This window comes from Bufo bufo, chromosome 1, assembly GCF_905171765.1.
Source record: "Bufo bufo chromosome 1, aBufBuf1.1, whole genome shotgun sequence".
NCBI classification, from domain to species: domain Eukaryota; kingdom Metazoa; phylum Chordata; class Amphibia; order Anura; family Bufonidae; genus Bufo; species Bufo bufo.
The window spans coordinates 667,803,953-667,822,130 of record NC_053389.1 but is presented as its reverse complement, the minus strand read 5'-3'; the positions used below and the strand labels follow the sequence as shown (position 1 = coordinate 667,822,130).

The 18,178-nt window shown below is 42.2% G+C and overlaps 1 protein-coding gene across 1 annotated transcript in view; it reads left to right on the top strand.

Annotated features, from left to right (window-relative positions):
* The window catches only part of HOMER2 (homer scaffold protein 2), a 255,201-nt gene that overhangs the window by 161,855 nt on the left and 75,168 nt on the right, over window positions 1-18,178 (top strand). The window contains exon 4 of the mRNA XM_040414053.1: window positions 7,933-8,025. Within this exon, the coding sequence (XP_040269987.1) occupies window positions 7,933-8,025 (93 nt within the window). The remainder of the gene's footprint in view (window positions 1-7,932; window positions 8,026-18,178) is intronic.

The window sequence follows — 18,178 nt, the reverse complement described above, 5'->3', positions numbered from 1 at the left end:
ACTTACTAGCTTATCTGTCCGGCACTCCGTTCGCCCGCTGTGCCCCCCTTTTACTTTTCCCGCCTGGTATGTAAATGATCATCGGTACAGGGAGGAGGAGACTGCCCTTTTTCTCAATGGGCGTCGCCTTCTCCCTGGCTGTAGCGCGGTCCAATCGGAGCCGAAGGCGTCACAGCCAGGGAGAAGGTGAGCTGTTTTTTCTCCCTGGCTGTGACGCCCTCTGCTGTGATTGGACCGCAGGTGCGCATAGCAACTCCAATCCAAAAACTAACCTCAAGTACACCTACAATGATAAATGCCCCCATGCTTTGAACTGTAGGTTACTGTGTCTAACAATAGTTTCCCTTTAAGTAAACCGGAGATGCTGCAAATCCATTTTCCTCTTAATTGAAAATAGGATGGAGAAGTCTTCATAATACATTTGAGACAAGGAAACTTTAAAGGCCATTAAGTTGCCTGTGGTTGAAATGCCAGGTTTATTAAATGTTTCCTGCCTCCTGCTGCTCGTCCTTTTGTACAGCACTGATTGGAGTCGATTTGATAAGTGTCAGATTTGGCTGCTTCTGTTTGACAACTAGTAGCCAGCACACCCACGAAACATTTCTGTTTCTCAGCTGCACCTGTGCTATTTCCCCATTAATTTCCTGAAAGTGCTCCAAGAAAAGAGTCTCATTTGATTAATTACAGGATTTGTACTTTTTTTTTTTTTTGGGCAATTTTGTGGTCATCAGACAAGTCCAATGTTAATCAGTCAGATCAAGGGCAGACTGCAAATATCTGAATCTTTCAAATGTTACTGCTCATGCACACAAACGTATTTTGTTTCCGTGTCTCTTCCGTTTTTTTGTTTTTTTTCGGCTTTATGTGGAACCATTCACAATGGGAAATGACTCAGTGTGCATTCCGTGTCTGTATGTCCGCATGGCTGTTCCCCAAAAATATAGAACATGTCCTATTATTGGCAGCATTACGGACAATGCGGAATGCACATGACCGGTATCCGTGTTTTGCGGAAAACATCTAACAGTCGTGTGCATGAGCCCTTAACCTCTTCAGGACACAGGGCGTACAGGTACCTGTACGCCCTGTGAATTTCCGATCACCGCAGCGCGGTGGGCGGTGATCGGAAGACGATGCCTGCTCAAATCATTTAGCAGGCACCTCGGCTAAATGCGCGGGGGGGGGGGTCCCGTCAATTCAGACCTGCGGTTTGCGTTTTTTTTGCGGTGGCGGCGGGCTGCGGTGCCATCGGGTCCCCATGGGGCTGTAGGGGGGACCCGATGGCATGGAAGGCAGCGCAATGCCTTCCTGAGGCATCGCCGCTGCCTTCCTGTGACGTGCCTGTGAGATCCAGCCCCCTGTATCACAGTATACAGTATACACACAGTATTACTCATACAGCCAATGCATTCCAATACAGAAGTATTGGAATGCATTGTAAAGGATCAGACCCCCAAAAGTTGAAGTCCCAAAGTGGGACGAAAAAAAAAGTGAAAAAAATTTAAGTTTTCCCCCCAAAAAATTTAAAGTTTAAGTAAAAATAAACAAAAACGTAATTTTCCCCAAATAAAGTTAAAAAAAAATAATAAAAAATAGGGGGGGGGGAATATTAGGTATCGCCGCGTGCGTATCGACCGGCTCTATAAACATATCACATGACCTATCAAGCAGTGATTGATAGAGTCAACAAGATTTACCAATCTGAAAGGCTGTCGGCTATCCGCTCAGATAAATTTGCTTTGTTTGAAAGAGTCTGGGAGCCCTGGTCGTCCTCTTCGCACTCTATTGATCTCTCCCTCTATCGTGGGCTCTGATAATCATCATGGATGTATTGTGCACTGAGGGGTGGTTATGCAGTTATAAACCCTCTTATTCCTGATCGCCTCCTGACACCAGACCTATGTACCCTGTAGCTATATGTCTATTACCCCTGATTTCCTGATGCTTTCTTTTTTATTTAAGTCTTATTTTATGTATGTCTTTTTGTTTTTTATTTTATTTGTTTGGAATGTCCAAATAATTGGACTCCAAGTCCTTTGTATTAAGTACATTATTCTGTACACTTTATTGTTGTGAAAACCTAATAAATACCATTGAAACATAAACATATCACATGACCTAACCCCTCAGATGAACACCATAAAAAATGAAAACTGTGCAAATAAACAATTTTTTGTCACCTTACATCACAAAAAGTACAACAGCAAGCAATCAAAAAGGCGTACACCCACCACAATAGTACCAATCTAACCGTCACCTCATCCTGCAAAAAATGAGCCCCTATCTGAGACAATCGCCCAACAAATAAAAAAAAACTATGGCTCAGAATATGGAGACACTAAAACATCTTTTTTTTTGTTTTAAAAAAGCTGTTATTGTGTAAAACTTACATAAATAAAAAAAAAGTATACATATTAGGTATCACCGCGTCCGTATCGACCGGCTCTATAAAAATATCACATAACCTAACCCCTCAGATGAACACCGTAAAAAATAAAAAATAAAAACTGTGCTAAATAAACCATTTTTTGTCACCTTACATCACAAAAAGTGTAAAAGCAAGTGATCAAAAAGTCATATGCACCCCAAAATAGTGCCAGTCAAACCGTCATCTCATCCCACAAAAAATGAGACCCTACCTAAGATAATCGCCCAAAAACTGAAAAAACTATGACTCTCAGAATATGGAGACACTAAAACATGATTTTCTTTGTTTCAAAGATTAAATCATTGTGTAAAACTTACATAAATATTTTTTTTTATACATATTGGGTATCGCCGCGTCCGTGACAACCTGCTCTATAAAAATACCACATGATCTAACCTGTCAGATGAATGTTGTAAATAACAAAACAAAAAAACGGTGTCAAAACAGCTATTTCTTGTTACCTTGCCTCACAAAAAGTGTAATATAGAGCAACCAAAAATCATATGTACCCTAAACTAGTACTAACAAAACTTCCACCCTATCCCGTAGTTTCTAAAATGGGGTCACATTTTTGGAGTTTCTACTCTAACCCCTAGAGTGGGGGGGCATCAGGGGGGCTTCAAATGGGACATGGTGTCAAAAAAACAGTCCAGCAAAATCTGCCTTCCAAAAACCGTATGGCATTTCTTTCCTTCTGCGCCCTGCCGTGTGCCCGTACAGCAGTTTACGACCACATATGGGGTGTTTCTGTAAACTACAGAATCAGGGCCATAAATATTGTTTGGTTTGGCTGTTAACCCTTGCTTTGTAACTGTAAATAAATCAAAATAAAATGGAAAATCTGCCAAAAAAGTGAAATTTTGAAATTGTATCTCTATTTTCCATTAATTCTTGTGGAACACCTAAAGGGTTAACGACGTTTGTAAAATCAGTTTTGAATACCTTGAGGGGTGTAGTTTCTTAGATGGGGTCACTTTTTATGGAGTTTCTACTCTAGGGGTGTATCAGGGGGGCTTTAAATGGGACATGGTGTCAAAAAAAACAGTCCAGCAAAATCTGCCTTCCAAAAACCGTATGGCATTCCTTTCCTTCTGCGCCCTGCCGTGTGCCCGTACAGCAGTTTACGACCACATATGGGGTGTTTCTGTAAATACCATTATAGTGGTTATTAATCATATTACTATGTATTATAGAAGTAGAGAAATTGAAACTTGGAAATTTGCAATTTTTTTCAAATTTTTGGCAAATTAGGTATTTTTTTATAAATAAAAATGATTTTTATTTACTCCATTTTACCAGTGTCATGAAGTACAATATGTGACGAAAAAACAATCTCAGAATGGCCTGGATAAGTCAAAGCGTTTTAAAGTTATCACCACTTAAAGTGACACTGGTCAGATTTGCAAAAAATGGCCTGGTCCTTAAGGTGAAATAAGGCTGTGTCCTTAAGGAGTTAAGGAGATGTTCCTGTTCTTTGTATAAAGAAAAGTTGGACCGGTTTCACAATTTTTTTAAGATCTGTATTTGGTGTCAGTATGAACTTTCACCATTTGCTTATAGTTAATGAAATCTTGCCTGGTCATGTGCATGGGTGGATTTGGAATTTCTGGGGCCCCAAGCAAAATATGTCTGAGCTAAACTCTGCCCTATAGCAGCGCTAAGCTCTGTCCCGTCACACTGCACATATAGTGACCACTAATGGGCATTTCACTCAGTATGATGCCTGCTTATGTGCATGCCTTTTCATGGTCCCCTTTTATTCCCCCAACACAAGAAGAATGCCGCTTTAGTACTGGTGGTAAGTTCTTATCTGTAACCCGACATAAAAAAGTGTTGGGTTATTACATTGCAATCTGCCGGCGCCCCTTAGCACAGCAGATCGCTGTGACCGCAGTGTTATTAGACAGATGCAATCATAGTAAGTATCCCAGAGACCAGACAAAGTGGTCTCCCTGTGTGGCATCGTTGTAGCACAGTGCTACATCCCAGTGTAAAGTGAAAAAGCCAAGGGGAGCGCTTTTCTTGGTGTGAAAGGATCTCCTGCTGGTCGTAAAATGGCGAGCCTGCAGTCTGTGAATTAACCCCTTCCTGCCCTGACTGTGGCAGAAAGGGGTTAATTCACTTTTTTCATTAAAATATTAAAATAAAAAGAAATTTCAAATGAAAAAATATATAAATCCTCTCTTAATCGTTCATTAAAAAAATTAAAAGAAAAAATATATATTAGTTTCAGCAATAGTATACCAGACTGTGTAAGTGTAAAATACAGATGTATTTGTTTTAACTATATTTAGTGCAGCAGGGTTTTTTGTTCGTAAAATATACAAATGCACGCATATTATTATTTTTTTATTTTTTTCATTTCTAAAAAACAAAAATACAGATTAATGGAGGTAAGCACTCCGGTAATGAAGTGGTTAATTGCGCCTCCCAGCACTACACCGCTGGTCACTGGGTGAATGGTGGGGTAGGGAAAATATTTTGAGTAATCAAGGGCAGATTCAGAAAGAGGATGAAAAAATGGATGAGTTGTCGGAACCAAACATGTTTTTGACAATTTTAGGAGGAAGTTTCCAGAACACTGCAGTTTCTCCGGCCTCTGCATATAGGAGTCCTACTATACAATATAAATGGAAACTGGGACATAGCAATAGATGGCCAGAGGTAGCAGTTGTACTAGGGCCCAGCTGCTTCAAGTTACATCTCCGACTGGAAAAAATGCACCGTCTCTTGGTTTTGTCTGAAGCATTTAAAAGCAATGACTAATCATTTTACTAACTAGAACTGGATAATGATACATTTCTTTTATTTCTAATGTGTTAATCAGCGGTGCAGTGTAATTACAAGTGCTTGTTCCAGTCACTTGAATGGGAAGAGCACTTGTAACTACAAGCGAGACGACGAGCAGATCGGCAGGGGGGTTGATAGTCGGACCTCCACCATTCAAATATTGATATTCCATCTTGCGGATAGGTCATCGATATGTACTGGCTGCACGACCCCTTTATGGACCATAGGAATTTTGTATCTGGAGATGACCTACCGGAGCAGATTTATGAAGACTGCCATTCATACACTAGTCTTAGTCAAAAATCTGTTGAAATAAGATGCACCGAATTTATTTAGGGACGTGCTTCATTAAATTTGCATGACCTCTTAGAAGCAGTGAGCAGTGAGTCTATAAGTGGCTTGTGTGACGAAATATCGTGGAAAGTGTCAATGTTGGTCATAGAACCCCATCAAATCACCCCTTTCGTGTTTAAAGGAAATATACACTGAGTAGTTGTAAGGACAGATCGATAATGCCCAGTTATCCATTTATTCATAGATTTCCCAGAGGAATAACTGAGGGATAGCACAGATCAGAGTTTAAAAAAAAATGCTTTAGAATAGTAATTTCAGTGAGAATACAAGTTCCTACTAACAGAAATGTCGGCAAAGCCCACGTGTGGCAGATACACATGGGAGTTTTGTGTGGCAAATCTCCAGCGATGTAGAGTGCCAGCAAAATAGATGATATTTTGAGAAATCTCATCCGCACGCTGTGTAAAAAATTTCCTAGGTAAATTTTTTTTTTCAGTATTTTCTACTATAAGGCCCCTTTCACATGGGCGAGATTTCCGCGCGGGTGCAATGTGTGAGGTGAACGCATTGCACCCGCACTGAATCCGGACCCATTCATTTCTATGGAACTGTGCACATGAGCGGTGATTTTCACGCATCACTTGTGCATTGTGTGAAAATCGCAGCAAGCTCTATATTGTGCATTTTTCGCGCAACGCAGGCCCTATAGAAGTGAATGGGGTTGTGTGAAAAGCAAGTGCGGATGCGGTGCGATTTTCACGCATAGTTGCTAGGAGACGATCGGGATGGGGAACCCGATCATTATTATTTTCCCTTATGACATGGTTATAAGGGAAAATAATAGCATTCTTAATACAGAATGCATAGTAAAATAGGGCTGGAGGGGTTAAAAATTTTTTTTACAATTATTTAACTCTCCTTAATCCACTTGTTCGCGCAGCCCGGCTTCTCTTCTGTCTTCATCTTTGCTGTGCAGGAGGAAAAGGACCTGTGGTGACGTCACTGCGCTCATCACATGGTCCATCATGGTGGTGACGGATCATGTGATGGATCATGTGATGAGCGCAGTGACGTCACCACAGGTCCTTTACCCAGGTCCTGAAGAAAGAAGACAAAAGAGAAGCCGGGCTGCGCGAACAAGTGGATTAGGCTCCATTCACACGTCCGCAATGTGTTTTGCGGAGCCGCAAAACACGGACAGCGGCAATGTGCGTTCTGCATTTTGTGGACCGCACATTGCCAGCACTATAGATTATGCCTATTCTTGTCCGCAATTGTGGACAAAAATAGGACATGTTCTATTTTTTTCGGGAACGGAATTGCGGCCCTGGAAGTGCGGATCCGCAATTCCGTGTCCGGGCAGCACGTCGTGCTGCCCCATAGGAATGAATGGGTCCGCAATTCCGTTCCGCAAAATACAGAACGAAATTGCGGACGTGTGAATGGAGCCTTAAGGTGAATTTAATTATTATTATTTTTAACCCCTCCAGCGCTATTGTACTATGCATTCTGTATTAAGAATGCTATTATTTTCCCTTCTAACCATGTTATAAGGGAAAATAATTACATCTACACAACCTTGAACCCAAACCTGATCTTCAGTGAAGAAGTTCGGGTCTGGGTACCACATTCAGTTTTTTATCACGCGCGTGCAAAACGCATTACACCCGCGCGATAAAAACTGAACAACGAAATGCAATCGCATTCAAAACTGACTGAAATTGCGTACCTACTCGCGCGGGTTTGCCGCAATGCACCCGGGACGTATCCTGAGCCAAAACGTGACGCCCGTGTGAAAGAGGCCTAAGGGTTGATTTTGGTCTGGCACAGATCATCATGATTTCAGCAGTATATTTTTTATGGTAAGCAGTGAGATGTTATATACGGTATATGAATTATTTGCTATGCAGAGCTTATCTATACAAAGCCTCCTAACTGTTCCATAGATTTACAATACAAAAGCTGAACGATGAATTGGTGGGGATTGTCCCTTGAAAAAGCATTTATAAATATTGGGTTTTGGGGGATTCCGATCCCTGGGATCCCCCACAATCATGAGATTTAGGGGTCCGGAGTGCCCACTCTGAATGGAGCAGTCATTCCACCACTTCTTGTAGGAAAACCGCTGACATAGAAGTGAAGAGGAAAAGACCTGCATAGGAAATGTTTGAATTTGACACTGATCAGATGGGCATCTTTGTGGTTAGGTGGGTAACGATATAATAAAGTTCCATGCATCGGTATTTCAGGGGGAAGAGACCGTACGGTATCAAAGGTTGTAAAACAAGAAACCTGTGTATAGCGTACATATCCAGTTTTAACCAGAAAAGACAAGGCGTCTTGAATTATTTTTTTTTCCCCATAATGGAAAATGTTCACGTTTGCTTTTTAACTGTCAATCTATATTTTTTATTTTGCAGTTTGCAGACAAATTTCAGGAAGTTAAAGAAGCTGCAAAACTGGCCCGAGAACGATCGCAAGAAAAAATGGAAACTTCTAGCAATCATTCCCAAGTAGGTCCTTAAGATTGTACTGGTCACATTAGTAGCAGATGGAATAATCTCGCCATAGCACTCACTTATACCGAAGGGCTGGAGATGTGTGTATATAAACGGAGACGTCAGAATGGAAGGAGGAAGTTTCTACTTTCCGTTTACACCCTAGTGCAAAACTATGTCCCTATAAAGTCTATGCAGATCTCCCACCCTGAGGAGGGTTACCCCATCCGGAACCTGCCACTTAATTTAAAGTTACCAACGCAGACCCCTCATTTAACCTCACGTGTTTCATGTGGTAGCTGGCACCACTCGAGTGAACAGAGATCTCGTCCTACTGTATCATGCATTGATGGCAGCACCAGGGCTTCCAGGTGTAGGGCACAATCCAGGCTCACCCATAGTCGTGAGGGACATGCCCAGCAGCAAGACATGGCCTGGCATAGTAAGTTGATACACAAGTGGAATGGCAAGATTATTCCATGGTTTTTACTACTGCACTGGCATTATCATGGACACTATTACATCACTGTGTACATTATCTCTCTATTATTACATCACTGTGTACATTATCTATATTATTACATCACTGTGTACATTATCTATATTATTACATCACTGTGTACATTATCTCTATTATTACATCACTGTGTACATTATCTATATTATTACATCACTGTGTACATGATCCCACTATTGTTACATCACTGTGTACATGATCCCACTATTATGACATCACTGTGTACATGATCTCACTATTATTACATCACTGTGTACATGATCCCACTATTATTACATCACTGTGTACATTATCTCTATTATTACATCACTGTGTACACGATCCCACTATTGTTACATCACTGTGTACATGATCTCACTATTATTACATCACTGTGTACACGATCCCACTATTGTTACATCACTGTGTACATGATCTCACTATTATTACATCACTGTGTGCATGATCTCACTATTATTACATCACTGTGTACATGATCCCACTATTATTACATCACTGTGTACATTATCTATGTCTATTATTACATCACTGTGTACATTATCTATCTCTATTATTACATCACTGTGTACATTATCTATCTCTATTATTACATCACTGTGTACATGATCTCACTATTATTACATCACTGTGTACATTATCTATCTCTATTATTACATCACTGTGTACACGATCCCACTATTGTTACATCACTGTGTACATGATCTCACTATTATTACATCACTGTGTACACGATCCCACTATTATTACATCACTGTGTACACGATCCCACTATTATTACATCACTGTGTGCATGATCCCACTATTATTACATCACTGTGTGCATGATCCCACTATTATTACATCACTGTGTACATGATCTCACTATTGTTACATCAGTGTACATTATCTCTATTATTACATCACTGTGTACATTATCTCTATTATTACATCACTGTGTACATGATCCCACTATTATTACATCACTGTGTACATGATCCCACTATTATTACATCACTTATTACATCACTGTGTACACGATCCCACTATTATTACATCACTGTGTACACGATCCCACTATTATTACATCACTGTGTACACGATCCCACTATTATTACATCATTGTGTACATGATCCCACTATTATTACATCACTGTGTACATGATCCCACTATTATTACATCACTGTGTACATGATCCCACTATTATTACATCACTGTGTACATGATCCCACTATTATTACATCACTGTGTACATGATCCCACTATTATTACATCACTGTGTACATGATCCCACTATTATTACATCACTGTGTACATGATCCCACTATTATGACATCACTGTGTACATGATCCAACTATTATTACATCACTGTGTACATGATCCCACTAATAAATCACTGTATATACAGTACAGACCAAAAGTTTGGACACACCTTCTCATTCAAAGAGTTTTCTTTATTTTCATGACTATGAAAATTGGTGATTCACACTGAAGGCATCAAAACTATGAATTAAGGAAATGTGGAATTATATACATAACAAACAAGTGTGAAACAACTGAAAATATGTCATATTCTAGGTTCTTCAAAGTAGCCACCTTTTGCTTTGATTACTGCTTTGCACACTCTTGGCATTCTCTTGATGAGCTTCAAGAGGTAGTCCCCTGAAATGGTTTTCACTTCACAGGTGTTCCCTGTCAGGTTTAATAAGTGGGATTTCTTGCCTTATAAATGGGGTTGGGACCATCAGTGGCATTGAGGAGAAGTCAGGTGGATACACAGCTGATAGTCCTACTGAATAGACTGTTAGAATTTGTATTATGGCAAGAAAAAAGCAGCTAAGTAAAGAAAAACGAGTGACCATCATTACTTTAAGAAATGAAGGTCAGTCAGTCAGCCGAAAAATTGGGAAAACTTTGAAAGTAAGGGCTATTTGACCATGAAGGAGAGTGATGGGGTGCTGCGCCAGATGACCTGGCCTCCACAGTCACCGGACCTGAACCCAATCGAGATGGTTTGGGGTGAGCTGGACCGCAGAGTGAAGGCAAAAGGGCCAACAAGTGCTAAGCATCTCTGGGAACTCCTTCAAGACTGTTGGAAGACCATTTCAGGGGACTACCTCTTGAAGCTCATCAAGAGAATGCCAAGAGTGTGCAAAGCAGTAATCAAAGCAAAAGGTGGCTACTTTGAAGAACCTAGAATATGACATATTTTCAGTTGTTTCACACTTGTTTGTTTATGTATATAATTCCACATGTGTTAATTCATAGTTTTGATGCCTTCATAGTCATGAAAATAAAGAAAACTCTTTGAATGAGAAGGTGTGTCCAAACTTTTGGTCTGTACTGTACATTATCTCACTGTTATTAGATCACTGTATACATGATCCCACTATTATTACATCACTGTATACATTATCCCACTATTATTACATCACTGTATACATGATCCCACTATTACATCACTGTATATACATTATCTCACTGTTATTAGATCACTGTGTGCATTATCCCAATATTACATCATTTTCCCTGTGCTGTAACATCACTGTATGCATTATCCCTGTATTACATCAGTGTGCACATTATCCCACTATGATTACATCATTCCTTCTATGCTATGACATTACTGTATACATAATTCCGGTATTACATCAGTGTGCGCATTAGTCCACTATTAATACATTATTCTCCCTGTGCATTAGAGAAACCAATCATACATTTTTCTGAACTTGCTGCTGAAACTGATCATGCTAGATTGGGGCCCGTTCCAGGTTTTGCTGTAGGGGCCCCTGGTTATTTTTTATGCCCCATTATTCATGTGTTTACTTAAAAACTTCAACAGAACATTCATCATGCATTTGGACATGCGGATTTGCAGATTTTATTTTTTTGCACTGTGCCCTCAGCCTCAGACATCTGTTGTTGATTTCCATCTGATTTAACTCAGCAACGTTTTTGTCAAAATCAGCATAGAAATGTATTTCAAAATTGCATACAATATTTTTCACCATCACGTCCTTACTTGCTGGGACAGGAGGGTCTAGCATTTCATGCCCTTCCCATCCATTGTATGAAAAGATGACAGCGTAACCAGGAAGGTAAAAGTGATGCTAAAGTCTTATGGGCCCTGGTGCCAAAGTTCAGTTTGGGGCCCCTTCCCCTCCCCATGCAGGTTCTCTTCATGCAGGCTGACCATGGCCTGCGCAGAACTTTCAACTCCATTGCCAGCATTGTTCAGTCTAAGCCTTTTCTAGCTGGTGAGCAGTTCAGTTTGGGACCTGTCCTGGGTGCTGCAATATAGAACAGCAACAAATACATATAAATGCCCAGCACACTAATAAGATACAAAGTTGCCAGACATACGAGGTCACATATCATCTACACAAATAGCTTTTAAACAACAACTAGATTTGTGCAGTGAATGTTATTGTATGTATCCCTGGTGGTCTAGGGCAGAGAAGGGGATTATTACAATACTAATGAAACCCAATGGCCTGAAGGAATGAGCAGAGCACAGCAAAGAAGTCTGCAAAATGCCTTTAGAAGAACAGCTTGAAAGATGCATTCAAAGTAGAAGTTAATCGAGCAACGGAGTAGGAACAGACAGTTCACAAGGACATAAGACTGGAGCTAGACAACAGAGCTAGTTACAATACTCGAGCACTGTTTTGATCTCCAATGTCAATATAACTAGGTGCTTTGGGGCCAGTGGCCTGCTTGCTGATAGCGCCGGGCACTTGATCTACTTGCTCTAGACCCATACACTGCAAAGCGGCTCACAGTGGCTCTCCTCGCGACCCAGACTAAGCTCGGTGCATCTCCAAACTGACATGGGGAAAGTTAAAAGGCGCCCAGCCCCAGCGAAATTAACCAAGTTTTTCTGCAAGTCAGGCTCCACCGATTCGGGCCTAGGCAGAGCCACGCTGCCAGAGCGCTCTCCTACATCCTATACTGCCACACCAGCGGCCTCGCCGAATGCCTCCATTGGCACCATAAGGTCGGAGGATGAAGGGCAACCTGCCGCTCACCTCACTGAGGATATTATGCATGCAGTGTTAGAAACACTGCATTTCTCTATGAAAGAAGATATGATGGAATTGCTGAGGGACCTCAAAAGGGATATTCAAAGTATTGGTGACCACACAGCGCATTTAGAAACCAAGATGGCGAAATTCGCCACTTCTCATAATTCTCTCATAGACGCCCATGAGGACATGGAGGAAGACATTGCCAAACTCACAGCTAAATTGCATGATTTGGAGGATCTGCACCGCCGTAATAATATCAGAATACGCGGGGTCCCGGAAACTGTGGAGACGGCTGACCTAGAACCCCTGCTTAAGGATCTCCTCAAAGCAGCATTGCCGACGACCACTGACAGGGACTTGATTATTGATCGTATCCACAGGCTGCCGAAACCGCAAGGTCTGGATGCGTCCCTTCCTCGTGACGTAATAGCAAGGATTCATTTCTACACGATCAAGGATTCATTCCTCCGAGCCCTAAGGCAAGACCCCATGCCAACCGATCTTTTCAAAGGTATTTCTATTTACTCAGATCTCTCTGCTGCAACGCTGGCCAAGCGGAAGGAGTTTGCCCCTCTCACCAAAATCTTGAGGGATCATCATGTAAAGTACCGATGGGGGTTCCCGGTGAAGCTGGTGGTTTCATTTAATGACGCCTCTCATGTGCTCAAGTCGCCACAAGGGGCATCTGCAAGTTATTGCAATGGGGCCTCATTACCAAGGAAGCACAGCTAGCGGAAGATGGCGCAACTCGACAAGATAACCCCAGACTGGGACACTGCCCGAACTGTGAGTTGCTTGGGCTCTTTGGGGGGAGCGAGGACCAGGCATGAAGTGTCGGTCTAAGGCGAGGATATATATATTTTTTTTTTCCTGCCCCACTACTACTTTGACCACTGGGGTCGGAACACCTTGATTGGGCATGTTGCCATGTTGGCTATATTGCTGATTTGATTTTTATTTCTATTTTCCTTTGAGCATTTGTTTTTCCTAGTCTTCAAGCCTGTTCCTGAGGATAACAAGAACAGTTGTATGGTACACCACATCGGGTCTCATCACGTTGCTGCAATGAGTTCATTCCCTGCTGTTAAGAAGAGGAAAGCCGGGGTTTTCATTTGTGTTGAGGCTTCTGTTGCGTTTTCACTGACAAAGTGTATTCCCGACTCTGTCGGGAGATATGTCATACTAGTCTGTAAGATTGACGGAAAACTGTACACGATGGTCTGTGTATGCTCCCAATGTCTGACAACCTTTTGCAGGAGACTATTTAAAAAGGTGCAGAAAAGAAGCAGTAGGAGAAGTGATAATAGGAGGGGACTTTAACATTCTGGTCAACTCAGACCTTGATTATAGCTCAACACACAGTAGTTACCGTGTTGACCTCCAAGCAATTCTTCACAAATCGCCCTATCATGATATCTGGAGATATCAACATGGAGGAGAGCGTGACTACACGTTCATCTCTTCGGCTCACTTGTCCTAATCCTGGATTGATTATATACTAGTCTCAAGAGGTCTGCTTCACAGGGTTATCGGGTCGGACATTGGGAGTTCCACGTGGTCTGACCACGCGCCTGTGAGCATAACCGTTGACAATGATCTTCCTAATCCCCCTCCCCACAATGGAAATTGAACCCTTACCTACTCAAATGTGCATAGAGGGTTGAGGGATACACTGACAAATTGAAGGAATTCATGAGATTTAATGACACATCAGAGATTACTACTGACACCTTGTGGCTTACGCACAAGGCATACATGAGAGGTATCTTGCTGCAATCTGCTGCACGTCTGAAAAGAGGCAGAGACATGGCGGTGCGGGATGCTTTGATGCCACTGCAATCTGCAGAAAAGAGGTATAAATCACACCAATCTCCCTCTTCCCTAGTCGAGTTACAGGACTGCAGGTTGCACTTGAGATCACTGCTTCTATACCGGCAAGAGGAGTCTTAAATCCAATTTTGACCACATGGGAGATAGAGCAGATGCATTGCTAGCTCGTAGGTTGAATCGTAAGGAGGCGGAAGCTAGGATTGATAGGCTACATTTTGCTAACTCGACTGTCACCCCAAGAAATCGCCAATGCCTTTGCAGCATATTACTCTTCTGTATACAACCTAAAGCTAGACAATAATACCCCTCCGCCCTCATCGGCCACTATGGCCTCTTTTTTTGGCTACATTGTCACTACCCACTTTATCCCCCGATGCTTTTAGACTTTTTGAATACGCCCATCACTAAAGCGGACATATTGAAAACCATAAAAACCACCCCAGCAAACAAAGCCCCTGGCCCTCACGTATTTATGGCAAAATATTATAAAACATTCCACCCTACCCTGCTTTCATGTATGGAGAAACTGTTCAATGGTTTTATGACATCTGGCAATATGCTCTCAGCCACAGTGGTCACCCTACCCAAATCAGGGAAACCCCCCCACTTCACCGGCAGATTTTAGGCCGATCTCCTTCCTGAATGCCGACTTAAAAATATTTGCCAAACTGCTAACCACTCGGTTGCTGCCGATCAGGTAGGGTTCGTACCGGGCAGGCAGTGTAGGGGGAGCACTAGGCACATGATCAATTTTCAAATAGCAGAATGGTCCAGGAACCCTACAGTATTTGTCTGTAGCGTTTGATGGGGTCCACTGGGGGTTCCTGGATCAAGTGTTACAGAAATTTTGGTTCAAAGGGCACATATTAACAGCTGTCTCCGGCCTCTACTCCAAACCTTCTGCCAGGGTCCTGGCCTCAGGGTTTCTATCCGAGGCTTTCCCGATCACAAACGGCACAAGGCAAGGGTGCCCATTGCCCCCCCTTTCTTTCACCCTGGCTATGGAACCACTGGCGGAATTACTCCACACTTGCTCGGATATCTCGGGTATCCTAGTAGGCGAGCGCTCCCGTGTTATTTGGCTCTACGCAGATGATGTCATTCTGACATTAACTGACCCTTTCAGATCTTTAGAGGCAGCATCTAAGATCATAACTCAATATTCCTCACTCTTTTATTATAAGCTCAATGTCACTAAAACAAATGTGTTACCTATTAATGTCCCCGACAAGCTAAGAGATAGCGTTCGGAAACAATTTCATATATAATTGGGCTGAGAAGTCACTGTCTTATCTAGGAATAGAGCTGACACACTCTGTTAAAGCGTTGGTTACATCTAATTTCAGAAATGTAGGAATTGAATTGCAAAGGGACTATGCTAAATATGCACTGGTGCAGCTATCCTGGATTGCAAAAATAAACACAGTAAAAATGCTAATCTTACCGAAAATACTGTATAAATTCCAGTGTATCCCCCTTAAGATCTCAAAACACCTAATTGTGCAATTGTAGGAAGGCATGCTTCATTTTATATGGAGCAGCTCCCTTCCTAGAGTTGCCGAAAAAGTCCTACACCCCCCCCTCCGATTGAGAGGACTTTGTGTCCCGGACTTGTATAGTTAGTACATTGCCAATCTGCTGGACCAGGCGACAGAATGGTGGTCAGCACCCTCGACCCACCAATGGTTGCACATAGAGGAGCATTTTATCAGAAGGAAATCCTTGAAATCTCTATTGGCTGCATATGCTTTATGACCGTATAACCCTGCGCCTAAGCACTATGGAAGCCACATTCTTCTCTTGGTCCCGCCTATTCAAATCTAGTGGTTGTTTACATTTAGATGCCCTCACCTTCCCTATCACAGTCCTTGAACATCATATTCTCACACTATCTCTCCCTAGATGGCTAGAATGTGGCATTGACATTTTGGGATGCCTCTTTACCAACTCAGTGCTTGTATTTTTTAAAACCCTGCACTCTAAATTTGCGCTGCCTAAGGCCCCTTTCACACGAGCGAGTATTCCACGCAGGTGCAATGCGCATTGCGCCCACACGGAATCCGGATCCTTTCATTTCAATGGGGCTGTGTACATGAGCGATGTTTTTCACGCATCACTTTTGCGTTGCGTGAAAATCACGCAATGCTGGCCCCATATAAATTAATGGTGTTGCGTGAAAATCGCATCACATCCGCAACCAAGTGCGGATGCGAAGCAATTTTCACGGATGGTTGCTAAGAGATGTTTGTAAACATTCAGTTTTTTATCATGCGCGTGCAAAGCGCAATAAATCGCATTGCACCCGCGCGATAAAAGCTGAACAACTGAACTCGATCGCAAACAAAACTGAATGTACTTGCTTGCAAAATTGTGCATTTTTTAACTGAACGCATCCGCACCTAATCCGCTCACGCTCGTCTGCAAGGGGCCTAACTCCCTTTTTTTTTTACCAGTATCTACAGATCAGCCACTTCCTTTCCACGATTCCCCCACAGGTATTTCTGAGCAGAGCTGAGCCACTCAATGGGCTATTTACAGCTGACACCCCACAACGCTCTAATCTATCTATTTGGTACTCCACCCTAGTTACGGCTGACACTGAGGTCAAACAGCCATTCATGCTAAAATGGGAAGCAGAACTGGGGAAAGAATTCCGGTTGTCTTCATGGCAAGCTGCTTTATATATGAAGTGTTCTCGGTGTATTAACCATACGGAACAGAATAGGAAAATTCTACTCAGATGGTACTTGACCCCGAACAGGCTATCCCACATCATTCCAAATTATTCCCCTTTGTGTTGGAGGGGTTGTGGGGAACTAGGCACCCCAACTCGTATGTGGTGGCACTGCCCGACAGTAAAAAACTTCTACCATTATTGGAGAGGTTACGGATATCATTAACCCCGGAACTAACCATTCTCTGCATGGGTCTAGCAGAGATCCCATACTGCGCTCGCTGGATTGTGGCACATATGTCAATGCCTCAAAAAAGGTGAAAGCGTGCCGCTGGAAATTGGCACAACCCCCCTCAACAAAGGAGGTAGTACAATTGGTGAATTTCCATATGCACTGTGAACTTGTCTTTGCTCCTACAATGCAATCCAGGATAGTTACACATAATCGTTGGCTATTGTGCCTGACTAGAATCTATGCCACGCCATTACCGCCAAGTGTTAATTAAAGCAGAGAGGATATGCAGCTACTGCATGACATGTGACCCCACTGCTGGTGTTCCCAATGGGTATATGACTGATGCTGTGTATGCCTAAACTCGATCAGTGACCATATATGTACTCAGGAACTACTATGCTCTGTATACTATGTTGGTTTTGTTTTCATCCCTTAGTTTTTTGCTGATTGCTTTTTTTATGATGTATACTTATGTTTTTGGAAAAAATAAAAATAAACCTTCAATAAAAATCTATTGAAACTATAACTACCGGTAGGTGCTTTGGACAGGGGGCTTATTTCAGTATCCCTGGTAGTTAATGCTGTACACCTGGGGTTCAGTGGTTACTCATCTCCTGGGCTCCTGTGTTGCTTGGGCCATAGCTTCCTGTTGCCTCCCTGCATGTATCTATGATCAGAGGACAGCGCAGCTATAACTGACTGGCTGCATAGTTCTCTCTATATTCCATTTAAAAAGTTCAGTTTGGACCAACTCATCTGGTTTTCTTAGTCTCATGTATAAATAAAGAAAAGAATTGGAACACATTACTTTTGTGTGCCATGGAATTTTATCTAGTGTGCGGAGGGGGACTTGTGAGCTTACCTGGTTTAGGGACCCTGTTGCAATTGCGACTACTATGACTCCTG